The 27,626-nt window shown below is 56.4% G+C and overlaps 1 protein-coding gene across 2 annotated transcripts; it reads left to right on the forward strand.

Annotated features, from left to right (window-relative positions):
* Positions 1-150: 150 nt before the first annotated feature.
* On the forward strand, positions 151-27,354 carry CDH26 (cadherin 26). 2 transcript variants are annotated; one of them, XM_037060005.1, is made up of 15 exons: positions 151-391; positions 7,632-7,682; positions 8,666-8,794; positions 10,389-10,550; positions 13,718-13,865; positions 15,444-15,610; positions 15,796-15,924; positions 17,822-18,007; positions 19,074-19,336; positions 20,021-20,163; positions 21,284-21,523; positions 22,674-22,898; positions 23,428-23,597; positions 25,767-25,841; positions 26,898-27,354. In XM_037060005.1, exons 1-15 carry the CDS (start codon positions 323-325, stop codon positions 27,039-27,041), a joined length of 2,301 nt encoding a protein of 766 aa, XP_036915900.1. In that variant the 5' UTR covers positions 151-322; the 3' UTR covers positions 27,042-27,354. The 2 variants fall into 2 exon arrangements, with proteins under 2 accessions (XP_036915900.1, XP_036915901.1); XM_037060006.1 differs by having other exon boundaries at positions 8,690-8,794.
* The last annotated feature ends 272 nt before the right edge of the window (positions 27,355-27,626 follow it).

A 27,626-nucleotide genomic window follows, 5' to 3' on the forward strand; every position in this document is an offset into this window, starting at 1 on the left:
CCGGCAGGTTTCGGTTCTGCCCTAATCCCCGGGGTCAGGCCCAGGTGATGTCTGTGTGCACAGGCGGTTGTGGTTGTGAAAGTGGCAGTCCCCTCCCCTCCGCTCCCTTCCTAGGAACTATTAGTTGTTCAGGAGGTCAAGGCTCATGTGGCCCCACCCGGCCCAAAACAGGCCAGGCAGTGGGGGGAGCCCTGAAAGGAGAGTGACTGGGTCAGAGTGATCGCAGAGTGACAGGGGAGACAGTCCTGCTGGAAAGGACGTGCCTGGCTCCGAGTGAGACCGCAGCCCCAGGCTCCCAGGTCTTGTGAGCATTTCCTCCACCATGGGCTCCAGGGCACCCACCTCCCTGGCACTCCTCACGCTGCCGCTGCTGCTGCTGCTGCCGCTACAGGTGAGCGGGGCTGGAACCCACGACGCACGCCAGCGATCTCCGTGGGGACGGGGGACAGGACTGAGTGTGACCTGGCCTGGGCAGGCCGGAGCAGGGCTACAGAGCCCTAGCATGTTGTAGGCAGCGGGGCACCCAGGTCTACGGAGGGGCTTAGGCCACAGTCACTTGGGGGAGTGGCGGGCCAGGCTAAGGGGACTCCCTTCAGAGCTGTGCACACCACTGTTTTGTCTAGATTTGCACCCACCTCTGCCAAGGATGATTCTTCTGTTCACTCCCGACACAAGGTCGAGGAAACCTCAGTTGCGTCAATGGTCCAAGGATAAAATGCAGATGGGCACGGTTTAAAGACCTTCCTCATCTGTGGAGCGATTCATGAACTGGGCAGCATCCCGTCTGGCGGGCGGGGGCTCTGTGTTCCGGGCAGAGGGGGCGGAGTGGGGAAGTCACGCTGCCAAAGCTGACTGTGGCCAGGGCGCCTTTCTTCAGGGCACGGCCGGGGTCTGCCAGGCAGCCGACCTCACCAGGGCTGACCAGGAGCGGTTCCCGGGTGACTGGGTTAAGAGCCCACCCCTGGGACAGGCCGAAACTGCGAGAAGTGGAGTATTAAGTCTCAGTTTGGTGGTGTGGGGTGAGCACAGGTGCCTTCGCTGGGCCCACCATTTCTTTCTGAACAGTTCCCCACTTTCAGTCAGACTCTCAGTGGGACAGACATGGTCACACTATAGGACATTAGGTCCCTCCCACTGCCATCCTACAGTTCCCCCAGTGTCTGCCAGTTCTCTGCGTGGGGGCTCTCAGGTGGGAGGTCTCGCCCAGCCCCACTCAGGCTCCTCCACTTCTGGCTGCAAACCTGGGTTAATTAGTTGACCTTGGTCCTCACCTTGGTTTAGGTGGAACTCTTTTAGGCAGCTGTAAACCCCCCCAAGCCACCTGCAGAGCTCCGCACTGAGCTGATGCTGGGGCGTGGGGTTTGCACTGAACCTTGTTTACCGTCCTCTTCCTCACCTGAAAAGGGAGCTGCCCGCCCTTACCCGCCCCAAGGGGGTGAGAGTAAACAAGCTGGGGCCGTGGTGGCCCAGCCCAGCACCCGTGTGTCTCCTGTCTGTTTGGCTGGGCACAGCGAAGGGCTGGTTACCTTTACTCAGTCCCCGCCCTGTGACCACGTGCTGTATGCTGGCTCTGGGCCAGGCACTGCCATAAACGCTGGGGGTGTCACAGTCAACAAAATGGGGGAGAAGGCCCCGTCTACGGCACTCACCCTCCAGCAGATCTTTACTTCCGAAGGTGATGGCTGTCTGGCACCAGGTGCTTGGTGCTGGGGGAACTGTCTCGCCCACACTTTGCCGTTAACGGTTGCAAGTGTTTTTGCTGATTGAGCTCTAGGTCGCTGTTGCTTTCCTCTTCTTGCTCTTCTGACCTCCAGTCTGACACTGGGCCCCGCTCTGCAGGGGGCTGTCCTAGCCACCTCAGTTTTCCTCCGAAATCCCCACACCCTTGTTGTCACTCTGACATGGAGCAAATGACAAAGCTGTGAGTCTTCCTGAAGTTCGCGTCTCGCACGTGACCGTCACCGAGAACCAAGAGAGTGCTGGCTTCTGTGGGCCAGCACTGGAACCTGGGGGATTTTGAACGTGTTTCTCAGTTCATGGAAGACAACAGCGATAAACCATGTGTCAACAGAAATCACATATTCTAGGAAAAATAACTGCATTTTAACAGCGTCCATTCAGCCTGAGGAGTGGCACTCCTGTGTGGTTTTGCAAATCTCTCGAACATCTGGCTCCTCTCTCACATCGATGTTTCTCCCACGCTTTCTTCCTCCCTCCCCCCTCTCTAAAAATCAACAAATGAGATCTTTAAAAAACAAACAAAACCACAAAAAACCAGTGGCCCATTCAGCTCGCCATCCTTCGCCGTGTCCACCCTCTCGAGCATACTCCCCACGTGGCCCGCGGAGCGCTGACCACATGTCCACTCCAGGGGAGCGGAACCAGAGCCTCTCACTGCTCCATCGTTTCTCCAGTGACTTCAGCAGTTAAAGGGCCTCACCAAGGGCTTTGTTCTTTATTAATAATGTTGTTACAGTTGCCCTAATTTTTCCCTTTGCTCCCCCTCCACCGAGCACCCCCCTCTCCATCCAGCGACCACCCCCCCATGTGAGTCCATGGGTTGTGCCTGTAAGTTCTTTGGCAACCCCATTTCCTACACTAGCTTTTAACACCCCCATGTATCATCTATTCTGTGCCTGCCAATTTGTACTTTTCAATCCCGGCACCTTTTCCCCGATTCCCCCAGGCCCCCTGACCCCGCTGGCCACCATCATAATATTCTCCATGTCTGTGGTTCTGTGTCTGTCCTGCTCGTTGGATTAGTTTGTTTTTTAGATTCAGTTGTTGATAACTGTGCATTTACTGCCATTTTAATGTTCATAGTTTTGATCGTCTTTTTCTTAAATAGGTCCCTTTAACATTTCGTGTAATAATGGCTCGGTGATGATGAACTCCTTTAGTCTGTCTAAAGTGCTTCTGGGAAGCCCTTTATTTGCCCTTCGATTGTAAATGATAGCGTTGCTGGGTAGAGTAATCTTGGCTGTAGGTCCCTGCTTTTCTTGACTTTGAATACTTCTTGCCAGTCCCTTCTAGCCTGCAAAGTTTCTTTTGGGAAACCAGTTGACAGTCTTATGGGAACTCCTTTGTAGGTAATTATCTGCTTTTCTCTTGCTGCCTTTAAGATTCTCTCTCTTTATCTTTAACCTTTGGCATTTTAATTATGATGTGTCTTGGTGTGGTCCTCTTTGGGTCTGACTTGTTTGGGACTCTGTGCTTCCTGGACTTGCATGTATGTTTCCTTCACCAAATCAGGGAAGTTTTCTTTATTATTTCTTTTTTTAAATATATTTTATTGATTATACCATTACAGTTGCTCTATTCCCCCTCTTCATTCCCCTCCACCCACACACTCCCTCCCCCACCATTCTCCCCCCCTTAGTTTATAACCACGTGTCTCAACTTCTTTAGATTCTATATTTCCCCCACTGTTCTTGCCCTCCCCCCTATCTATTTTCTACCTACTGTCTATGCTATTTTCTGTGCCTTCTCCCCCCTTCTCCCCCTCCCACCCCCCTGTTGCTAACCCTCCATGTGTTTCTAGAACACAGTTCACATCCCCAGAACAAAAGCTACTACCCTGGGGACGATGGAAGTGACGCCCACAGACACCCAGCCTTTGCCCCCGGGGAGAGGTGTAGGGCCTCAGGCAAGAGCATGCCTTCCCCAGCCGGGCGGCCTGGGAGTACAGGACGTAAGGTAGGGGCTGCACGTTCCTGAAAGCGAAGTCTGGGAAGGGAAGGGCTGCAGAACACATTTCTTACACTGTTTCGTGTCACGGGAAGTCAGGTTTCAACACGGGATGCTCNCACTCATGGCTGTTTCTTTCCCCCTTCTGGTACCCCTATAATTCGGATGTTGGAACGTTTAAAGATGTCCTGGAGGTTCCTAAGCCTCTCCTCATTGTTTTGAATTCTCATTTCTTCATTCCTTTCTGGTTGGATGTTTTGTTCTTCCTTCTGGTCTATTCCATTGATTTGAGTCCCAGTTTCCTTTCCATCACTATTGGTTTCCTGGACATCTCCCTTCATTTCAATTAGTTTAGCCTTCATATGTTCCTCTAATTTGTGACTGTAATCTACCAATTCTGTGAGCATCCTGATAAATAGTGTCTTAAATTGGGCTTCTGAGAGGCTGACAATCTGTTGGTTTTTTTAGAGTTATTGGCTCTGGGACTTTGAGTTCTTCTTGCACCATCTTTTGGGCTGTTCGTGCCTGTTAAGTAGCAGGAACGGAGCCCTAGGTTTTCACCAGAGCAGGGCAACTACTCAGACGCTGGGTTGTGACGTTGTATGTGGGGGTGGGGTCAGAGGGACAATGGCTTCCCATCTGCTACCCGCTGCCGCGATCCCCACCGGCACTGCAGCCACCACCGTCACCGGGCCCACGCGTTTTGTTCCACTGCGAGTGTGCCACCGCTGTCAGCCCTCCACTACTGGGTTCGCCCCCTGGGGCCTGTGTGGTCCGTCTCACTGTGCGCAAATGTGCGACCTTGGTCAGTCTGCCCCGCACCCCGACTGGTTCCCGGCTGCCTGCGCACCTAGGTCAGGGGATCTGTCCTGCCCGACCCTGCTCTGCTGCTGGCTCCGCCCCTCTTACCGTCCCCGTTGAACGGTTCGTAGCTGTCGGACTTGCGTATAATTCCGTTTTCCGGTCTTTGGGTGTGTCCTAGTTCTCCAAAACTTTTGTTGTATTCAAACTTGGTTGTGGGAGAAGGCACAGTGTTTCCACCTATGCCTCCATCTTGGCGGAAGTCTTCTTTCATTATTTCTTCAGATAGGTTTCCAATTTCTTGCTCTCTCTCTTCTCCCTCTGGCGCCCCTATGAAACAAATGCTGGACCTCCTGAACTTGTCCCAGAGGTTCCTTACACTATTGTTGATTTTTCAGATTCTTTTTTCTTCTTGTTGTTCTGATTGCTCCTCTTTGGCTTCCTTATGTTCCAAATCATTGATTTGACTGCCAGGGTCTTCCACTTTGCTGTTGATCCCCTGTAGATTGTTCTTTATTTCAATTAGTGAATCCTTCCTTTCCGACTGGATCTTTTTTATGCTGTTGAAGTACCGAGTTCCTGAGCATCCTGATCACCAGTGTTTTGAACTCCGCATCTGATAGATTGCTCATCTCCATTTTTTTTTTAGTTCTTTTTCTGGAGAGTTGATCTGTTCTTTCATCTGGGCCACGTCTCTTTGTTCCTCATGTTGGCAGCCTCCCTGTGTTGGTTGCTGTGTATTAGGGAGAGCTTCTTTGGCTCTGTGCCTTGGTCGTGTGGCCTAATGTAGTCGGTGTCCCCTCCGGTCCAGTGGCACGGCCTCCCGTCCCCCAAGCTGGGTACTCCAGGTGGCCCTCCGTGTGGGCTCAGTACTTCCTCCTCATGCAGTTTAGTCTTGGCTGCTGTCAGTAGGTCAGTGAGAGGGATTTACCCAGGCCAGACCGCTGGTCGGACCGGCTATGACCTCTGGCCAGCAGCCACCTCCCTCGGTGGCTTGTGGCGGTGGTTGGGTGGTGCTCTAATGTGGCCAGTAACTGTCTGCTGGGCGCACAGGCTCTGGGCTTTCCTGGGTGGTGCAGGCCAAGGTCAGCCCCCACCTGTGTTCTGTCTGGTGCCCTTTGCCATAAGATATAAAGCTATCTGCAGAGGGTGGCTGTTGGTGCCGGGCCTGGGGCCACTCAGCGAGAGGTACGGGGCTGGGCTCAGCTGGTGCTTGTTTGAGCAGATTTAGGAAGGTCTGAAGCCTGCGCCTCGCCCAGCCCCTCATACGGAAAATCCACTGTGACCAGCCTGGGTGGGCCGGTGAGTTGGATGGGGAGGATCCTTAGGTAATCGTCGGCAGGGGCGGGGAGCTTACTGTGTGAGCCAGGTTGATGGAGATTCAGATATGACGCCTGTGGCTCTGTGGGGGGGAGGGCTCAGGAAAGGAATGGTGGCCACTTCCCGCAGTTCTGTCTGGGAGAAAGCTGTCCCCAGCTCTCACCCTGATGCCTCACAGTTCAGTTCCTTCCCGCAGGTCACAGGTGCCATTCCAGGTGCTGCCCTTGTGCCGGAGCCCCGAGGGAGTGAGGCCGAGGGGGTCTGTGTGTGGTGTGAGGCCCTCCCAGGGGAGACTCCCGAGGGCCCCGCCATTTCTTCTGTGAACCCAACTGCCCCTGGTTTTCACAGCCAGAAGCTGTGGGGACTCATCTTCTGGCACTGGAATCCTGGGCTGGGTGGGCCTGGATCCCTCGCTCCCGAGATGTCCCTCCATTTTGTAGCTACCACGTGCAGGGTGGGGATGAGCCCATTCTACATCTCGGCGTCTCCACCCCTCCTACCCATCTGGATGAAGGTGGCTTCTTTCACTCTTAGTTGTTGGACTTCCATACAGCTCGGTTTTCTGACGGCTCAGGGTGATACTTGTTCTGTGATTTTGCTGCGGTCGTGTGAGGAGGCGAGCCACGTTTACCGAGGTCCCCATCTTGACCAGATGTCCCAGCGCCTTTATTCTTAAATGGCACTGGAACTTTGCTCTGTCTTTCTGCCTCGTTCCTGCCCATGCCCGGGGGTGAGGGGTACATGGCAGCTGGGGGCCACGGGGGCCTGTGCCTTCACCGGGGCCAAGCCTCCCCCAGTCCCACACTGCCGTCCTGCGTCACCTGGGCAAACACCCCAGTGGTGTGTGAGAGCGTGTGGCCTTGTGGACTCTCTGATAAGGTCAGGGAGCCAGCAAATGACACTTTGGAAACCGCTGCTCCAGAGACAGTTCCTGTCACAGTATTTTTTATTTATAATAGGTAACAACTGGAAATGACCTAAGCGTCCACCACCAGGAGAATGGATAACTATATTACCCTCTATCCACACAGTGAAATGCTGTGCAGCAGTTAAAATGAATGACCTAGGACTGTAGGTGTAACACACCCACACCCACACCCACCCACACCCACAGGCATAACACGTCCACATGCATGTCTGCACATACACACATTTAGTGTTGGTTTTGACAGACACTGTCAGCTGTCCCTTTCGTTTTAAACAGCTTTACTGTCCACGTGTGGTTTTCTGTAGGGGGCGGAGGTCGTTGAGATAGAATAATAAACAATCCTCCACATAAGTCGTCGTGTGAATGTGCGGTGCGCTCTGTACGACTCCCTCCCAGCACTAACCAGGCCGACCCTGCTTAGCTGCCGAGACCGGGTAAGACCAGGCGCCTTCAGTGCGGTCTGGCTGTAGACCGAGTTCTATTACTCCACTGAGTAATGTAAGATAAAGTCTAAAAGTAAGGAAAAAAGAAAAGAAAAGCAGAAGAAAAAGCCCCCTCGAATCCCACCACCCATCAAGATTCGGTGCCATTTCCGATGTGCACACAGAAGTGCCTCTGTGGACGTGTCCTCGGCAGACGGGGTGACCGCTCGTGGTGTCATCTTGTGGCTTTCAGTGGCCCCGCCACTGGTCACGCTAGAGCAGAAGTCTCAGGTTAGTGCTCCTGTATTTACACGCAGAAGCAGTGATTAGGAATTGAGATGTCAAGAACAAGAAACGGTATTTATGAAACTGAACGCACAAGTGTTTTCCCCTCCCCCAGTTCTACGTGATTTGTGTTCCTCTCTGATTTTGATATTTATTCCCCACTAATTAATGCCATTTCCATTTTTAAGGTCAACCTCATCAACAGCTCCCAAGAAAACGATCCTGGGGAGCAAACAAAGGTGAGGTTCAGAGGTGGTTTCTCTAGAGACCAACCCCGTGAGCTCCCCTCCCCCGCCCCCCGGCACGGAGGGGGGCCTGCGGTGCTGCGTCTGGAGGGCCCTGGCGGTGTCTGGCCGGCAGGGACAGATGAGCCACCAGCTGTGGGGTTCAGGGCCCGAGGGCTGCCAGGGCGCCGCAGACTGCGCTGCGCACGGGGCTCCGGTGTCTTACTGGAGCCCAAGCACGCTGCGGCCATCAGAGGCCAGCCAGAGGCGCGTCCGGGCCTTTGTGGCCGTAAAACAGAGAGGGCGGAGAGTTCCCTGCGGGAGCCTGTGTCCTCGGAGCTACAGTCGCATGCCCACCCCGCACTCAGGCCACCCCAGGACCGTTTCCTTCCTCTTGCTCTTGTGATCTACTCACTTTGTAGTTCAGTCTTTTTTTTTTATGTATATTTTTTCTGGATACAAATGAATGTGGCAATAAGCCAGGCTCACATCATAAACAGACAGTAACTATAAACTATATACGTAATACAGACAAAGCCACGTATCTGAATTGTCTATATTCCCTGACGGAGTCTCTGACCCTAGTGCCCGAGTCTGCGTCTCTCTCTCTCTCTCCCCCCTGTCACAGGGGAGATGGGCAGACAGAGAGGCTCTAGGGACCCGTCCGCACTGAGGGGGGACCTCCTCCTCTGGGGCTTCAGAAAGAGAGGGGTGCCTTTCTCATTTGCTCAGCAGCTACCTGCCTGTCCACAAAGAGACAAGCGTAAGCTCAGTGTAGGGAGCGACCTCTGATGCCACATTCCCAGAACGCCTACAATGGTCTCGTGAATCAGGCTGACCCGCAGGGTGGCGCGTGCCCCACTGTTGAGAGAGGGCTCTGCCGTGGGTTGGGGGCAGGCACGCCGCAGTTCCAAGCACGGGCAGTAGCTGTGGGGATGCCAGAGAGCACGCAGGTCCCAGGCCGGCCCAGCACCGGCTGGCCTCACCCCCCTCCTCAGAACCAGTGCCACGGTCACTTCCAGGGAGACGGCCACCGGCCTCTACGGCGATTCAAGAGAAGATGGGTTGTCACCACCTTGGAACTGGAGGAGGAAGACTCAGGACCCTTTCCCAAGCTTATTGGCGAGGTAAGGCCGCCCGTACCTGCTCTCATTAAGCCTCTTGTGGTGGGAGGGTGGGGCCTTGAAAGGCTGTGAGTGGGGGAAGTGCCAGCTGGCCAGCTGGGGACGTGGGTGGGGCGGGACAGTGGGCGGAGCTTGGTCCAAGAGCAAGACTCCTCCTGGAGAGGGCCTAAGCAAAAGGGGGTCCATTCATTCCAGCCTCAGGCCTGATTACTTGTCCCACACAGAGTCTTTTTTAAAAATCATGATTTAAAAATAAGGGGAGTGTGGTTGTCAGAGCTGGGTGTGGGGGCAAAAGGGAGGTTACAATAAAGCCGTGGGTGCCAGGGGTTGGCAGGGAGGGTGTCACAGGGGGAGGGTTCGTGTGTAATGGGGACAGTTTCACTTTTGCAAGATGGCAGAGCTCTGGAGATGACGCTGGCCAACGCTGCATAGCAACCTGTGCGGACTCGCTACCCCTGAGCCGTGCACTTAAAATTGGTTAAGATGGGACATTTCATGTGACATTATTTTAGCACCATAAAAAAAAATAGGGAGATTGTATGTCAAGTCCTGCCTTTCAGAGGCTTTTTGGGAATTGGGAGGCCTGACTACCTGGAGCCCATTCTTACACGGCAGTGATGAGGTGGGCCTGAGGTCCCCACAATGCCACAGTCCCCACCACGCCCAATTGCCTCCCTCACTCTGCAGTGCAGGACCAACCAGGTGCCGAAGGAGACACAGGTAACCGTGGGGATGCCGGAGACTGTCCACTTGGCCCAGGTGGTTCTCCCATTGCCTTCTCAACTTCGCGGGGCCTCTGAGCAACATACTGAGGGATTGCGTCCCTGATGGCTTAGACGTTCTATGACCCCCAGAAAAAAATTAAGAGTAACTCCTATGTTTGCAATATGTATGAAAATAGTATATATGCCTGCTTTAAAAAAAACACACCACCTCCAGGAAGCTTTCAAGCTCGGTGGTTAAAAGAGTGAACCCCCAAGAGCTGGGGAGTTCGTACAGCAGACACCGCGCCGCAGCCCCGCCCCATGAGTGGCCCTCTCCACCCCAGCGGTGCCGTGGGGTCAGGGACGTGCCTGGGCCACAGGGCTGCGTCACAGGCTGTACAGGCCAGGACACATGAGGCGGCCAGGGTGCGGGCTCCCTCTGAGCTCTTCCCACGCATCAGCTGTGTGGCATGACTTCTCTTTCCCTGGGTGGACGACCAATGTTAACAAACGCGTCTGTGCTTTTGGGCACGTCCCTCCAGACTTACCACATGTGTCTGCGTGGACGGAAGGGCTCACTCTGCTCCCGGGGCCCTGCCCATTTCATGGGGGGGCATGGGAGCCCCGGTCCCACATTGTGTGACGGGGGTGTCACACAGGATTCCTTCCATTCGGACGCGCGCTGCTGTTGTTTCCAACTCCTCACTGTCACACGTCAGCTTGTTCCTTGTTCCTGCCTCTCGGTGGACCCGTTTGTTCTTGAGGATAAACCCTCCGTGTGCGGTTGCTGGGTCCAGTTCTTTACAAACGCCTCTGAGGCTCGGCCCCGCGGGATGCCACGCACGGTGGTTTTGGCTCACGGTCTTCTTTCTGCTCACTTTGTCTCCTTCCAGCTGTTCAACAATGTGTCTGACGACAGGTCGCTGGTGTATTTGATCAGTGGCCCCGGGGTGGACGAGTATCCAGAGGTCGGCTTGTTTTCTATAGAAGACCACAAGAACGGAAGGATATATGTCCACCGCCCTGTTGACCGAGAGATGACACCAGCCTTTATGGTACTAAGTTCGCTACCGCGAAGCTCTCACGGGAGGCAGGTTCTCGGTGGGCGTGGTTTGATCTGTCATCGGGTTCCGGGAGGCTGGCGTGCGGTGTGGCGCGCTGTGGCAAGCTTAGAGGTGTGCACGGGACCAGGTTCGCTTTGTAGTCTTCCCCAGGGGGTGCTTGCGGCCATCTGCATGAACTGCTACGCCCCTGCCTTCTGTGGCCCAGCACCCCCACACATCAGGGTCTCTGGCGGCTGTGGGGATGGAGCTACAGAGCATTTATGAAGTGGACGAGTTTGTCCTCTGATGGTGACCCTTGAAACCGGTGGGGAGAGGTGCAGACAGACCTGCCGGGTTGCCCGATACCTGGTGAGTGAGGAACTGCACAGCAGACCTGTGCTGCGGGGAGCAAGCCGTCAGCCCCCGGAGGATGAGATGAGCCCCGAGAGAGACAGGCAGTCCTGCGGCAAAGGGTCGCCTACCTAAGAGCCCCGCTGTGCAACCTTCCCGCTGCCCTCCCTCTTTCTGTGACTCGGGCCCTCTGCCTGGCCGCTCACTCTTCCCCGCAACCATTCAGCCTTCGGGAAATCAACTCCCACTTATCCTGGGCCCGGAGACTCAGCAGCAAGCCAGATCAGATTTACTTTTAAAAATCTGTATGGTTGATCACTTTTTTCTTTTACAAGTAGGGGCTTTTTTAAAAAAAGACCGTTTCTTAGCGCCATTTTAGGTTGACAGGGAAACAGAGCGGAACGCACAGATTCCCGCCCCCCACACGGCCTGCTCGCCATCCCCCAGCACCCCCAGCACCCCCAGCACCCCCAGCACCCTGCACCACAGCGGTGCATTCGTCACAGTCCACGAGGCAGTACCACACCTTGGTGCAAACTCGTGCCCACGGCTCACATTAGGGCTCCCGCGTGGTGCTGCACGTCCTGTGGGTTTGCACGGAGCACAGCGATGCGGACACACCCTTGCAGTCTCACGCAGCGCAGTCCTGGCCCTGTGTGCCAACCCCTCACCTTCTGGGTCCCAAGCCCCTGGCAACTGCCGATCCCGCCGTCTCCATGCTTTTGCCTTTTCCCGAATGTCACATAGTTGGAGTCCTACAGGACGTAGCCGGTGTCCGGATCGGCTTCTTTCCCTTAGTCATGTGCACTCGCGTTTCCGCTGTGGTTTTTTTTTTGTCGCTGATCACTGCTCTACCGTGGAATACGTTGGCGTACATGGTTTGCTTGTCAGTCACCAACTGGAGGACGTCTCGGTTGCTTCCAACGAGGATTATGACGAATGAAGCTAAACAGCGGCGTGCAGGTTTGGGCGGGGACACGTGTTCAGAATCCCCCGCATAAACCCCACGGAGCGCGGCCGACGGGTCGAACCGTGAGAGTAAAGCGGCCGCTGCACTGGCCTCCCCACCAGTGACAGGGCGGAGTTGCTGCTGTTTTCCTCACTCCCGGGTATGAAAGGGACCCGTGTCTGACAAAGTTTTAACCCACACAAAGGTCCATGGGAAGCCATCGAAGTCTTGGCCTCACTTCCACCTTTCTCCTCGGGTCCGACGTGCCGGGGGCGGCCCCCACGTGGGTGCTCCCAGCAGGTGTGATATGTATGGTCCACAGGCTCAACATCTGTTATGGTTTCATGGCAAAGAAGGTGCCGATCGAAACACTCTGACCTTGAGCCGGAGCGAGGACGTCTGCACAGACAGCCTCCCAGCTGCCCCACCGCCAAGACCTGCGTCTGCGGCACCGACAGATGCACTCCCCCGAGGAGCAGGGGCGTTTGGGGCCGGCTGCGATGTGGTCCCTGAGTCACTCAGCTGTTTTTCCCCGGGAAAGGCAACAGCTCAGACAAGGGCGCCTCCCCTGCCCGCCCCCAGCGTCCTGGTCTCCCAGGGCCAGTCACCGGTGCTGTGTCCTCACGGAAACTTCCCATGACAGAAAGCAAGTGGGCCGTGAGCAGATGCTCTGACCGTGTCAGAGCTGGTCGTAGGACGGTTGCCTTCGCTTGTCTATTCTGAGGCCTGCTGTTTTGTGTACCATTCCAGTGACACGTGATTGTTTGCGGAAAACAGGCCCTCACAGTGACAATGTGGCACTGACTGGATGGTGGCCGGCTCCCCAGGGGCACCTCCACTTTTTTTGACTGCACGCGTGCGCTGGGCTCAGCATGCCTTCGCGGCAGGGGTCCCGTGACCCACACTGGCGCTCTCGGATGCTCAGTTTGGTGACACCCTCAGCAGTTCCAGAGAAGAAGGGACTGTCCCTCCTTTCTTGGCAGGCAGCCAGCAGTCTCAATGTGATTGGCAGAAAACGCAGTTGGGGCTTTTGCATGATTCCGGCCGCCTTTCTCTTTGCTTGTTTTCTCGTGGAGTAGCGTGTGTGTGTGTGTGTGTGTGTGTGTGTGTGTGTATGTGTGTGATCATGCATTTCCTGCATCTCTCAGAGCCCTGTCTGGGCTAAAGGACAATAATGAAAGTGGCCTGCTCTCCTTCTCCTCCTGACCCCGCCCCCCAGCTAAGGGACAGATCCCTCAATCACCAGAGCCATCCCTGCCCCGACGCCTGTCCCTTTGTCAACACCGACAGCACTTCCTTGCCGCTCCTTCCTTCCTTCCTTGGTGACTCCTCAGTCACACTCACTATGGGGTGGGTTTCTGAGACTCCGAAATCTCCCAGGGAGCGGGCAGAGCAGACACTGTCACAGCGCCACACGGGCAGACGTAGAGGGCCTCCTGCTTGTGTCCTCGGGCCCACGCCCCTGGTGCAGAAAATAAAGGATCGCACACGTGTCTGTGCCCCCAAGCGTTCTGCACACGTGGAACAGAACTCACTAATGTAGCAATTTCACACAGCAGATAGGACACGGGGACGGGGCTCCCAAGCCGCTTGCCCACGTCTGCTCCAGTGGAGAAACTGAGACTCGAACCTCATACTCACTAGTGACGGGTTTTCTCAAGCCAGTGCCTTGATTTGCTCCACCGGCGTGTGCTGAGCACCCAGCAGGCCGGCTCTGGGCCCAGACCCCGGTGTCCTGCAGAACTGGCCGTGGGTGTCTGCCCCCAGGAGCCTGCACTCTCGTGGTGGGGGCAGACGCAGCCACAGCTGTGTAGGTGGCTGTTGCCCAGAGCCACCGAGTCTGGGGCCTGCGAGGCTAACGCAGCTCTCTGCCTCGCAGATTCACGTTGACGTGGCCAGCCGCTCGGCAGGGGAGATCATGGACAGCTCCTTGATCCTCAACATCAGGATCCGTGACGTGAACGATCACGCCCCCCGCTTCCCCGCCCAGGAGCTTAACGTCAGTGTGAGGGAGAACCACACAGCAGGTGGGTGTGGCAGTCCGTGGGCTGCCCTTCCTCTCTGTCGCCTAAAAGTGCTCCAGCCCCGGCCATGCGGGGCACCTGGTCCCAGCTGGCCTCAGGGGGATGGGGACTGTTGGCACCCCGAAGGTCCCAAGCCCTGGGTTCGAGCAAAATGCTCCAGGTCTCCCTCTGAGTTGGCGATACGCTGATGTGGAGCTCAGTCGGAGGGAAGGGCTGGTGGGTGACCCCCAGGCTAAACCAGCACACCTAGTGTGGGGAGGAGAAGGGGCCGGGCTGGGTGTGAGGTCCCCAACAGCGCCGTGGACTTCCCACCTGGGAGACGTGACAAGGGGAAGCCTGGCTTCCCAGCTACAGATCCCGTGAGTCTTTAAAGCCAAACCACTCTTACTAGAACGTGCTTCTATTTGAACAACAGAAACCATTATTTAGTTTGCAAAATGGTCTTTGGAAAACTTGGAAAATCCCAAGAAATAAAGACGGAACTAGAAAGCATCTTTAACACTACCAATTAGCGATAAGTACCGTTACTGTGATAGTTGCTATTCTATCAATGTTTTTCTTTGCGTTTTATGAGTGTGTGTACACACTGTATATTTATATGTGTACAGTCACAGGTTTCTGTATAATTTCAGGTGAATATTTGTGTACATAATTTTAAAAAATCATCATAGCATAAATACAAGTACATGGGCATGCTTTTTGATACGTGCACATCTATGAATTTGAAAAGTGCAGTTTTCTGTGTGCAATCTAGCCATATCCTACAGCATCGGAGAGCGAAATGTGTCATTCTGTGGGTGTGCTTCAAGGTGTTTGACCCCCTAACTGCTGAACATCGATGTTTTGTTGCCCCCTTTTAACTTTCATGAAGTGCGCTTCAGTGAGCGTATTTGGACTAACGCTGGGCCCCACTCGGCACCAGTGAGTTAGGGCTCAGCGCCGCCGGCTGCCCATTCACACTGTGCCCCCGGGCTAAGTGCCCCCGCTTCCTGCCCGCATGCGGGCCTGGGCGGGTCAGCTGGGACGGTCGTGCCTGGCCGTCTACACAGTTCCTGGCCCCCTGGAGGCCTTCTTGCTGTCACTTGTTCCTCCCTTCGTCCCTTTCCGTCCATGTGCTGGTCGTTTTCCTTCTTGACTTCAGCCTCCTCATTCCATGCAATCTCCTCTCCTTTTGATTCATTCTGTGTGAAGGACATCCAGGTCTACTATTTATATTTCAAATGTGTTCTGCTGGTTTATCTTTCCCATTTAAATTCTGTCTCCAGTTGCTGTTTGGTGGGGTTTGTTTCTGCTGCACATTTGAAAATCCGTCTCTCAGCTCTCTCCTTTAAGCCTTCTGCATCCGCAGCTGCAGCCTCGTGACTCGCTTGCGGTGTCATTCCGAGTTTGCAAGACGAGGTGTGGAGTGAGCCCTCCGTAGCTGCCCCTCGCTGTGCTGTCTGCCCTGTCCAGTCCGATCTTACGTGTACGTGCGTGAGCTGCCCTGGCGGGCGCCCCACCTCCCATCAGCAAAGCAGCGCTCGCCCGCTCGCTCGACAGCCCGCCTCTGGTCCGTAGCAACAACCAAAAAATTCTTTCCAGGTCGACCCGTTTCTCAGATGTCAGCAGTTGATTTGGACCAAGAAAACACTCCAAATTCTCAAGTCCTTTACTTCCTTGTTTCTCAAACACCGGTCCTTAAAGAAACTGGCTTCCAGATCGACCGGAACAGCGGAGAAATACGGCTCTCGGGATGCTTAGATTATGAGGTTATGGGGATTTTGTTATCTCTAAACAATGGAATGTGTTCTCCACCTCTGGGCCCGGACACAGGACTTAGATCTGTGGCGGGAAACCCTCTGTGGCTAGCCTTGCTTTTGTTGAAATGGACTCTTTTCTGCAGTTCCCGCCCCCGCACGCGGAGGGCCTGATTTCCCCGTCCCTCCCTGTACAGACCACGCCTCGGTTTACACTGCTGGTCAGAGCCAGGGACTGGGGGGACCCACCCCTGTCGTCCACGGCCACGGTTCGCATCAGCGTGCAGGATGGCAACAACCACAGGCCCACGTTCCCCCAGAAGGACGTAAGGCACCTACCGGCGGATCCCCCATACCACCCCATTCCTTCTAACTCTCCAAAATAACACCGATGAGAATCAGAAAGTGGCCAGAGGGCTACAGAATCATCGGATAACAACCAAATGAGCTTGAACTTTTTTCTGCTTTGTGCCAGGCACTGAGCTCAGAACTCGCATGCACGTAATTTCATCCCTAATTGTTGGAGCTGCCCGTGACTCCCCGTCCCCGAGCACGGACATGGGGGTCTGCGGGGAGGTCAGAGGCTCCACGCTCACTGTATACCAGGGTTCCTCAACCTCCTCACTCCCAACGTTTGGGGACGGGAAAGTTTCGCTGGTGGGGCAGAGGCTGCCCCGGGTACTGTAGGCTGTTCAGCAGCGACCCTGACCGCTACCCCCTCAACGCCAGCAGTACCCCTCCCCAAGCCATGACAACCCAGAGTATCTGTAGATATTGTCACATGCCCCCTGGGGGACAGAACTGGCCCCGGTGAGAAGTCAGGGCTCTAGAACAGGGAAGACGTAGGTGGGGTCTGGCCAGGGCCCAGTCACCTGGTCTATTATTGGTGTCCCACATAGGATGTCATAGGCTACAAGACACCTAGGCGGGAGGAGGGGGCACACAGCGGCCCTGACCAGTGTGGAGGCACTGCACTGCCAGGGGTCGGGGAGACAGCTGAGGGGGAGCCCCAAACCCACTCAGGGTCTGTTTCCCTTTCTCTTCTCATTTCCACTCTTCCATATGAATTTTTAAAGGGAAATATCCATTATGTTTCTACTTTCTTCTGGCCTCTTCCCCATCCCCACCCACATCACACACACAGCGCACACACGCAGTCATCCGCTGCCTGGGGTGTAGATTTTTATCTTGTTCATTGCACCTAAAATAAAACCTGGCATATCTATAAATGCTACGAATCATTACTCTAGAAAAATATCATTTAAAAATTTTGCCAGCCATAAGAACTAAAAGCTGAAATGTTTTCAGTGAAAGCACCTCACCAGACAGCACAGAATAACTGAAAGCAATATTGATCACATGCGAACTTCCTTTCCAAACTCTTCTCTGGCTTGGCGAGGAGCAGCGCTCTGCACAGTAAGGCTGGGGAAGGTAAACCCCGGCACGGGGAGGTGTTCGTCTAGAGAAATGATCTCGTCCCCAACTGCGTTGAACAGCAATCTGTTGGCAAGATCTGCCTGCTAGGAGACAGATCCAAGTAACCGCAGGAGTTCTATTTCAGGAGAGAGCTGGTGTTTTCAGGCAGCACAAACTAGGATGTGTGATTATTTTTAAAATTCTTAGAAAACGGGTGCGGTGCTGGATGGAAGAGCACTTTTCAAGTCCCTCCATTGCAGGCGCCAAGGCACAGGGAGGAGGGACGAGGTGTTTGCCGCTGGTGCCTGTTCTGCTGTGTCAGGCGGTTTCAAATCCCTTGAGGTCAAGTTCAACAGCATGAGAAACATCCAGGCCATTGTGTACTGAGCTGACTTTTCCTCCCCTGCTTTCTTTCTTTTTTTGAAATGAAAATTTTTAATTTAATTATTATTCAAGTACAGTTTTCTGTCTTTTACTCCCATCCCAGCCCACCCCCCCCAGAGCTCCCCACCTCCCTCCCATTCCCTCCCCCGCCTTAGTGTTTGTCCGTGTGTCCTTTATACTTGTTCCTGTGAATCCTTCCCCTTTTCCCCTGAAATTCTCTCCCCTCTGGTCCCTGTCAGCCTGTTCTGTATTTCAGTGTCTTTGGTCATATCTTGCCCACTTGTTTGTTTTGTTGTTTAGGTTCCTGTTAATGGTGAGATCACATGGTATTTGTCTTTCACCGCCTGGCTTCTTTCACCCCACTTTCTTTTTCAATTGCGTTTCTTTGTCTCCACCATGCGGAAATGATGACTGCCTCCGCAGTATGAGATCCAGGTCCCCGAAGGCCAAGTCAGCCCAGACGTGTTACGTCTCCGGGTGCAAGACCGGGACTCGCCATTCACGTCGGCCTGGAGAGCGGAATTCAACATATCCAGTGGCAATGAAAACGGGCATTTTGACATTGCGACTGACCCTGAAACCAACGAAGGGATCCTAAATGTGATCAAGGTAAAGCCCTGCAGGGTGCACACGGACTGGGAGGCAGAAGACACCGAGGCAGGAGCTGACCCCGTGACCCGCAGCACCCAGGGAGGGCGGGGCTGGGCCATGCCTTCTGCTTTCCCCTTCCTGGCTCCTCCCACCAAAGTAATATTGATATTAAAAGGTTTTTTTTGATTAGGCTTTAAGTACTTTGACAGTGAATATTTTTAGACCAAATTTCATAGATTTGCACAGGTCCTGAAATGTTTATTTTTTTTCTGATGTGATAAAAATTATCTACAACATTTTCTCCAACCTCAAGGGTTCCTTGGTTCCCTTCTGAGTCTAACAAAAATGAGACCATTTGTGCGCAAGGGCCTGAGAGTGTCATGGGTCGCCGGCACTCGACCGGCTGTGCCTAATGGGCAGCTGGCCCTGCAGTGAAGTGTCATTATCACTACTGACCAGGATGCCAGTGCCCAGGGAGGCTGGGGCGTTTTCCTGAAGGGGAGGGTTCAGGAGGGCGGGCTGCCTCCAGCGCCTTCAGTCGAATTGCTCTCAGGCAGAGTGCGGGTGGCCGAGGCAGGGCAGTTAAGTCTACCCGGGATCAGGTTCAAGGGCAGGCCTGAGTGAACAGATCTGGGGTGGGCCTGAGTGTCTGCCGTCGGAGTAACGTGTTCCCTGTGAGACCATGCTGTGGCACCGCGTGCCGGAGGCCGAACTGCCCAAACATCTCCAGGCTTTCGAGCCTTTTAAGTCGCTGAATTCCTTGCACCCCAGAGAGCTGTGAGCACCGATGTGTCATGTCCTCCAGGTCCCCTGATTTGTGTAGCAGCAGGGCTGTCACATTAATGTTGCATCAGGTTGGGTCGCTGTTGCATTTTTCATCACCCTCTGACGGGCGGTGGCTCGCCCCCACCGGGGGGGGGAGGGGGAGGGCGAAGGGACTGCAGGAAGGGCTTGACAACTGTCCCTGGATCATTATCAGAGACGAGATAAATAATAAGTGAAGTGCCAAGCCGCAGGCGCAGCCGAGGTGCTCTGGCCGAGAAGCAGCGGGTACTAACGAACTCCTCTCTGCGGGGCCTCGCAGGCTCTGGATTTCGAAGCCCACCCCTCCCGGAGCCTCATCATTGTGGTGGAGAACAAGGAGCCGCTCTTCTCCTGTGAGGGCGGTGAGCCTCGGAGGCCGGGGCTGGTGGCAGCCAGTGCCACAGTGAGTGTGCAGGTGCTAGATGCCAACGACCCGCCGGCCTTCCACCCCGGGAGCATCATCATCAGCGAGGTCGAGGGCGCCAGGCCGGGAACCCAGCTGGGGAGTTTTAAGGCTACGGACCCAGAGGGCAGCGGGGTCAGGTGAGGCGGGAAGGGGGAGGAGAGAGGTGGCTGTGGAAGCAGAGGTGTCCTGTTAGGGACCGGGCTTCGCTGGCATCTCTGCCTGCCCTCCACCTCCTGCCTCCCCCACCCCCGCCCATGGGAAAATCGTCTTCCATGAAACCCATCTCCCGTGCCAAAAAGGTTGGGGACCACGGCTCAATTCACACTTTGGGAAAGATCGGATTTTGTTTCTTTTAATCTCCGATTTGCTGTGGGTGATGGTTTCCCCAAACGTTTTGGAAAGTGAATTACTAGACAGATGGTCGTGTGCCGGGGGTGTGGTCACTGTCATGCCCGAGACCGTGGAAATTCTGCACCACACGCTCTCCGAGGCGGGCCGTGTCACACGGTGGGCTGTGTGCTCCACCCAGCCCAGGCCCACGAAGCTGCACACTGAGAAAGGGTCCTGGCAGCAGGGGGCGCTCATGCTGCGGCGAGAGGCACAGATGTGCATTTTCAATGAGCCCCCGTGACAGTGATGCTGCTGGTCCCGGCGCCTCACTGTGGGGACACCAGGCACAGTCCCTGCCTTCGTCATTGCCACAGCCCTGTCCCCCCCACCCCGCCCCCAGGGAACGGCTGCCTCCTAAGTGGGTCTCAGTGAATGTCTGCATCGTGCCGGAGTCAAAAACCAAATAGCCTGCGTGTGTCTCCTTCGGTCAGGTACCACCTGGCTCACGATCCCGCCGGCTGGGTGGCTGTGGATGAGCATTCGGGAGCGGTGGTCACCAGGGGGCAGGTCGACCGAGAGTCCCCCTACGTGAATGACAGCTTCTACAGTGTCATTGTGCATGCCGTTGACGACGGTGAGTGTTCACCCGAGACGCAGGGGAAGTTCTTTCTAGCTCCAGAGGGAACTGACAGAGTGTCGGAGCACGAATGGCAGGCACACAAGCCTGCCCGTCACCGTGCACGCACACGGTGACGGTGCTTGACGGCGACTCTCGAATCGGCGAATCCGAGGCCGAGAGGCCAGGGGAAGGTGGAGAGCACTTGCTCAGAAGTGACCACTAGCCCCCGGGGAGCGTGATCAGACCCAGTGCGCTTTTCGCCCACTCGGGAGACAGTCGTGTGTGAGGAACAGGCAGCGCGGTCCCCCGGTGCTTGGAATGGCGCACAAGCTCAGGGGAATGTGACCGCTCGGGACAGATTGGTCACAATCCCGGTGGGCGATTTGATGAGCGTGTGTCCACACTTTCCTCTGTGACCCCCAAGGCCGAAGTTTTAAACCTGCCAGGACATAAAGTAGAATACATAGGAACCTTCAAGTAACTTCACTAGTTGTATTTAAGGCAACCTGCGAATTCAAACCTGGGGTTTAAGGATGCGCAGCTGATTGTAGTAACTAATCAGCAGAGGGTCGGTTAGGAAGCTGGCGAACCTGCGTTTCTCGTCAGTCCAGGTGGGAAGGAGGGAAGAGGCTCTGTCTTCCAGGGACTTAAGGAAATAACCCAGTAGGACCCCGAGTCCCCACTGCCAGCGTCCGCAATGGCCACGCCTTGCAAACCCACACCACACATCACAACCAGGTCACTGAGGTGGATACCACCAGGAGACCGGCGTTTCCATCCACACACCACACCCACTTTCCTCCCCTCCTGCCTCTTGCTTAACACCCGGCACCGTCAACACCTCCACACACCTGTCGGGTCTGCCTCCTACCTGGCTCTGCAGATGATCCGAAGGGGCGTTCAGTTACCGCAGGCTAAGGAGACCCCCGGAGTTGGGAAGGGCAGGCAACCCCCAGAGTTGGGAAGGGCAGACAAGCAGCCCAGGCACCCACAGGAAGGCCTTTGAAAGGGCAGAGGTCCCCGTGGCTCGGTGGGATGGTCCTCCCCCTCCGGGGCACGGAGCTCCTCTTCCAGGGGCTGGTGCGCATGGAGTAGGATCTTCGGTCAGTAAACAGTCTCCCTGGAAACCTCCAAGGCCGCCCGCCGCAGACTGGCACAGGGACCCTGCTGCTCTTCCTGTCCGACATCAACGACAACGCCCCGACCCTCCACCCGGGCTCTCAGCACCTGGAGGTCTGCGCGTCTTCCTGGACTGCGCCCCTCCTCATCGAGGCGGAGGACAGGGACCTGGAGCCCTACGCGGACCCCTTCACGTTCGAGCTGGACACGACCTCGGGAAATGCGGGAGGCGCGTGGAAGCTGGGGGAAAGTCAGGGTGAGTATCTGTACTGGCCGGGGCTAAAGGGCAGAAACGACCGAACCCTGACCCAGTCGCGGGCAAAAGGAGTTTGTCAGCTTTCGGAGCTGGGACAGAGCCCGGCCAGCCTGCGTTCCAGCAGAGCCGCGGCAACTCCAAGGGCACCCCGGGATGCTGCCAGTCCTGCGTCAGCTCGGCCTTGCTCGGGGCTCCTTCAGGGTCAGGCATGCTCTCCCCTGGGGGCCTGAAGGGCGGCTCCCAGGAGTCCAGGGCTCATCTAGCACCCGGCAGGCATCCCCAAATCACTGCCCGGCTCGGCTCACCTGCACTGCTGGTCGCTGTGGGCAGGAGTGGGGAGGAGATGTGCTTACTGGGGGGCCGTGAGCCCACACCTGGGCCGGGCTGGGGTCTGGGCATGGCCTCTCCTGACTCACGTGAGCTGAGGGTTCAGGAAAGTGGGCTTCTCCAAAAGAGACCGGGGCGCTGTTCCCAGCAGGAGCCACGGGCATCTGCCGGCCCCCTTCTCCTCGGTGCTCTTAACCAGGGCTCTGTGGGATGCGGCTTGTTTTTGTGGTTGGGTTCACGTGCACAGTTCCCAGACCCTGAGTGTGTAGTGAGGCACTGGACCTCACTCCAAAAGAGGTCTGGCCTTGGCCTCGGCTTCTGGCAGCAGATCACCAGGCTCTTGGAATGTCTGAGGAAAGTGTTTGTGGAGGCATGTCTTGCGCCAATCATCAGGAACGGTGGGCTCAGGGCTGGGCTGTGGGTCCTGTGGGTGGGCACCAGGCTTCTGAGATCGAGTCCCCATAAAGACTGGGGGCCGGGCTCCGGCGGGCTTGTGTGGTCTGCAACGCCCCTGTGTACCCCGCCTCATCGATGCCGGGAGGCAGTGCTGTCCAGGCTCCCTGGGGGACGAGGGACCAGAAGCTCTGTGGTTGGTCGTCTCTGGACTCTGCCCCACATGCCTCTTCTGTTGGCTGGCCGGCCTGGGGGCCCTGAACTTGCAGCTGCTGTCAGAAGCAAGGGTGATCTTGGCAACGGTCCCTCTAACTCCGCAGTTGGCTGACTTTCGGACCGAGCCTCGGCAGGTGGACAGCGCTGGTAACTGTCCGATGAGCAGCTGAACCCCGAGAGCGTCGATGCATTGGAGATCCCTGTCTCTCTGCAGGTCGGTCGGTTGAACTGTTCATGCTGAAAAGCCTCCCCCGTGGGGATTACTTAGTGCCGCTTTTCATTGGAGACCGGCAGGGACTGTCCCAGAAGCAGACCGTCCACGTGCGGGTCTGTTCCTGCCACGGCGGGTCCACATGTGTGGCGGAGGCGGTGCGCACAGAGCCGGGGCTCCTCCTGGGCTTCCTAGCCCCTCTCTGTGTGGTGTTCCTGGTTCTGGCAGGTCAGCGGGCTCCAGGGTGGCCCCGGGCTGTGAGCTGGGGGAATGGAGCCCCGGGGGGTGGGGGGCAGAGGGTGGCAGAGAGCAGCGGGGCACCCAGAGAAGGAGCTGGAGGCTCATCGCATTCCAGACCTGGCTGCACACACTGTCCGTGTGGCAGAAGCGGCTTCCATTCAAGAAGTGGCCGTCTACCACCACAGCAGCCACCAGCCAGCTCTGCCAGAGGGCGACCCTGAGGCCCGTGACAACGCCGGGGCAGCCACACACAGAGGCCTGTCTGGGTTCCCGGCTTGGGGAGGGCGCATAAATAGACCCAACAGTGCCGGTCACCCTGCCATCAAGTCAACGCACAGTGACCCAGCCCCCATGCCACAGGCTTTGCTACAGCAAAGCCCTGTAGCTACAAAGATGCTTAGGGCCCAAGCTGGCCCTGCCCCTGGCAGCCGAGTTACAAGGTAACAGACACGACCCTGCTGAAGCCCCTGACACAGAAGACAATGTTCAACTCACTCCCCCTCCCGTCTCGCCACAGTTGCTCTGTTTTTCCTGCTGCGACGTGGTTTCGGGTCTGGAGCCAAGAGGCACAGATGCTTGGTCCCTTACGGGGAAGGCCAGCAGACCCTGGTCATGTACAACGACGAGAGCAGAGCCCTCGAAGCCCCGGCCGTGGGGCGCAGTGCACTGCCGTCGCCAGTGACGCAGGTAGGTGGGTACGTGCTTCCCGCTCCCTGCCCGCCTCACGCCCCCTTGCACGCTCGCACTCGGGCGGCAGGAGAGGGGCAGAGTTGTCCCAGGAGTTCTCCCCCGGGGCCGACGGTGCTTGCAGGGCACGTGTGCCGATGTTGGGAGGTGATTTTGATGGTTGCAACCTGGCCGGAGTGGGGGAGGGGGAGGAGGCTTTGGGTGCCTCGTGGGCGCCGCCCAGGGATGATGTGGAACGTCCTCTTGTGCCCGGGACCGCCTCACAGCAGAGAGTGGCCCCAGGGTCGGTAGTGCCGAGGGCGAGAAAACTTGTTTAGGGGAGACTGGGTTGTAGCAGGCACAGTTTCTATAAGCGGACCCTGTGCTGAGCTCACTAATCAGTGAGTCGGCACCGGCTTCTAGGCCCCGCCTGGGGCAGAATAAGACAGAGCTGATCCCCCGTCCTCGTCGGCAGAGGCCGAACCGAACTCGCTGGCCTGGAAGGGATGGGACCTCGGCTTTGCCTCTCGTCATCTTCATCATATTGAGCATGTCATGTGGCCCTACATTCTCTGCTATGAATTGGGGACGGTAAAATCCGCCTCACGGATGGGCTGGGAGGTGATGACCATGAAAGCACCCCCAGGCCCCGACACAAGGGGATCGGCCAGTTCCTGTTGGCTTTTCAAACCTGCCGCTTCCGACACTGGCCCCATCTCCGTGGCCTGGCTCCACCCTGCACAGAAGGCATGGGGCCTCTGCTGTCTGTGTTCCCCAGGAAGTGAGGGTGGCTGAGCTAACCAATGAAAGCCACGGAGAGGTCGAAGGCAACCCTCTTTGCTCCCAGGGCATTCAGGTTTCCACTTCCCGTTGTCTTAGACCTGTCACGCCACTCGAGGGGCCTGTGGAGAAAGACCCTCCCATGGCTGTCGGCTTTGTGCATGAGCAACGAGCGAGTTTCTCTGCAAACTCACTGGTGCTTGGAGGAGCTGGAGGTCCGCCGAGGCGCCTTGGATTCCCACCGCGCTCTGTCTCCCCTGCCGGCATGCAGCACGGGGGGAGTCCGAGCCGGGGGCCGTGCTACTGGAGTACAGTCCGCTCTGCGAAGGCCCTGCTCTGGGCCTTCCTGGGGTGTAGCGAAGCAGGCAGGATGCCCGGCCTGAGCTGGCCTGGGGGCTGGGCCCCACCCCTGGACAAGGAAAGCAGTGCTTCACCGGTTTGTTCCTGTCCTTCGAAGAGGGACACTATGGTGACAACCAGCCGGCCAACAGACTGGTCCACCAGCTGTCAGAGGGATGAGAGTCCCCGCAGGACAAGGGTTCTCCGTCCTTTTCTGGTACCGAGGTGTCCTTCCCCTTGTCCCTCACTCACAGCTCTGGACACACCCCCGTTACTGCCTAGGCATCTTTTTTTTTAAAATCCTCACCCAAGGACACGTCTATTGATTTCAGAGAGAGGGAGAGAGAGAAATATTGACGTGAGAAACATGGACTGGTTGCCCCCCATGGGCATCCCGACCCGGGATCAAACCCACGGATTTTGGTGAACGGGACAAGGCTCCAACCAGCTGAGCCCTCGGCCAGCGCTGCCAAAGCATCTCTCGGGCTCAGGGGACCCCCCAAACCCTGGAATTTATTGATAAGAAATTGTCTATTTGTTCTTACCTGTTTACACTCCAGTCACCTTCAAAATCCTCTCCATGTGATGCGGCAGGGGGACAATGGACCCCGCCCTCCCGTTTCACACTGGGCCTGCAAAGCACACGGCTGGTCTTGGGTCCTGGGGGTGGCTGTGCCTCATTCACAAACGCTGAGCCCAGGCCCATGAGCCGGGCTTGGAAATCTCCTTTCCACACTCCAGCCCCACGAGGCGCCCGGCAGGCTTGCCCATGGACCTCTGCTAGGAGTACTTGCAATGCTGTAAATACAGGCTGATAGCCTTAGGGCAGCAAGAGGAAGCAGTGTAATGGCGAGAGTTCCCGGTTCTGCGTTTGCAGTCTCCTCCTCTCTCACCGTGAACGGGGGATGGGAGACCCACTGCCCTTCATCTGACTCTCCCTCAGGGAGAGCTCTGACCACCCTCCAGCTGGAAGGTAGCCCCCCACATTCCGGCCGAAAGAGGCCATTGATGAGGGAGCTTCAGGGGGGGCTCCGCCGAGTGGTGGTAAGATTCTGCTTCTTTGCTTTGCAGGTTTCCCCAGCGCCCGCGGTGCCCACACAGCCCCTGGAAAGGTGGACGGGAGGGATAGCAGAAATGCTGCATCAGGTAGGAAGGTCTCCCCACCGCTGAGGCTGGGTCACTTTCCTCCTGAGTCACTGCCCCTGTCACCTGGGGCTGCAGGGACACGAGACCACAGGTGGGAGGCTTACTCACCCAGCAGGTTCACTTCTTACAGCTCTGGAGCTGGAGGTCTGAGACCAGGGTGCCTGGTGGGCAGGCCCTGGGGGCCCGTGAGGATGCCCGTGTTCACCTGTGGACACCACACCAGTAAACACGGGGCCAGGACGTGGTGTTTCCAGTTAAGCAGAGAGCCGAGGAGTGTGGCTCCTATAGGCCAGAGGAAGTTCGGGACAGTTGACCGCCAGAATGTCGAGGAGGCATGGCTGCCCATTCCCTACTGCCTCCTCCCACTCTGAGACATTGGGTCCTGACCCGCTTCCTGCCCTGGGTGGGCTCATCCGCTCAGAGACCACCATGGGCTCGAGACAGGCTAAGCGATCCTGCTAAACCCACTCCCACCAAGGCAGGGAAAACGGGCTCCCTCTCAGAGATGTCTGGAAGTAAATAGGCGAACGCCCTTTAACTTCTTCCACCTGTCCATCTGTCTATCCGTCTGTCCACCCATCCACGCAACCAACATGTATTCAGTCCCTCAGACCAGAAAGAAAACAGAAAAGTTCTCATGGGGATGTCTCGCGCCCTGAAGTTCAAGCTGGCGTTAGCGCTGTGCAGGTTGGCAGGCGGGGACGGTCACTCAGGAAGGGGACAGCCCGTGTCAGGGCACAGATGGTAGGGGACTCACCCCCAACAATAAATCCATAGGGGGGCAGGACATTACCCAGGGCCTGTACTACCTGCGTCAAGGCGGAGATCACCTTGATCACACGTTCCTCCCAGAAATCCGCTGGAAAGTGTGAAGATGCTATCTGTCCCCTCATCTGGTTGCTTTTCTGAGTCTGCAGAACCTTCTGTGACAGCCGGGCACAGAGGGACGGCCCATCGTCCTATTGCATTGAAGTGTCCCTCAACGGCACATGCAGACAACGCCCCCTGCGTAGCAAAACCTGGCCCTCACCTCCTCTTTCCCCGGCTTTCCCGCAGCGGCTCCGCGGCCTTGGCGTGCTGGCGGAGGAATCTGGGTCCCTGCCCCGCATCTACACGGAGGAGGGGGAGTGTGAGCGGGCAGAGACCCTGAGCTCCCTCGCCGTCTCCGAGCAGACTCTGCCCGTGGGGCTGCTGGACTGACTCATCTCTGAGGCCTGAAGCCGTGTGCTGCGACCCACTGCGTGTTTCCTCCTGAGTGATGCCCGTTACATGCGTCGGGATCTGTCCTCCTCCCCCTCCCTCTCTCCCTCCCTCCCTCCCTCCTGCTCCTCCCAGTCTCAGGAGCAGCATAAGCTATGAATGTGGAGTCAATCTCTTGATAGTCTTTGACCAGACGTCTTGAACCAAAACAAAACAGCAGGTTATGTTTTTTAAAAAAATTTGATTGGTCAGACAGGTGTTCCAGAGAAACTTGAATTTTCTAATTCCTTGCTCCCACAAGCAGTTCAGCTCAGAGGGTAAACGAAATGTAACCTGTACATTAACCGGCCATGTGGCAATGAGAGGAAATTTTGATGGGGGTGGGGGGCGAAGGTGGATGTTTTAGTGGTTATTCGTGTTTCTGTAATTATGATTCTGTTTCAGGTTAAAAAAGAGGTAAATAGGAAAATGTTTTCTAGACGGTTTGTGATCTATGTTTTTAGTGATTGAAAAGAATAAACATCGAGCCCTGGCTGGCGTGGCCAGGTGGTTGGAGCATCATCCCGTAACTGAAGGGCTGCGGGT

Source organism: Sturnira hondurensis, unplaced genomic scaffold (genome assembly GCF_014824575.4).
Source record: "Sturnira hondurensis isolate 20B ecotype Veracruz unplaced genomic scaffold, ASM1482457v3 Scaffold0011378, whole genome shotgun sequence".
In the NCBI taxonomy this organism is placed as follows: domain Eukaryota; kingdom Metazoa; phylum Chordata; class Mammalia; order Chiroptera; family Phyllostomidae; genus Sturnira; species Sturnira hondurensis.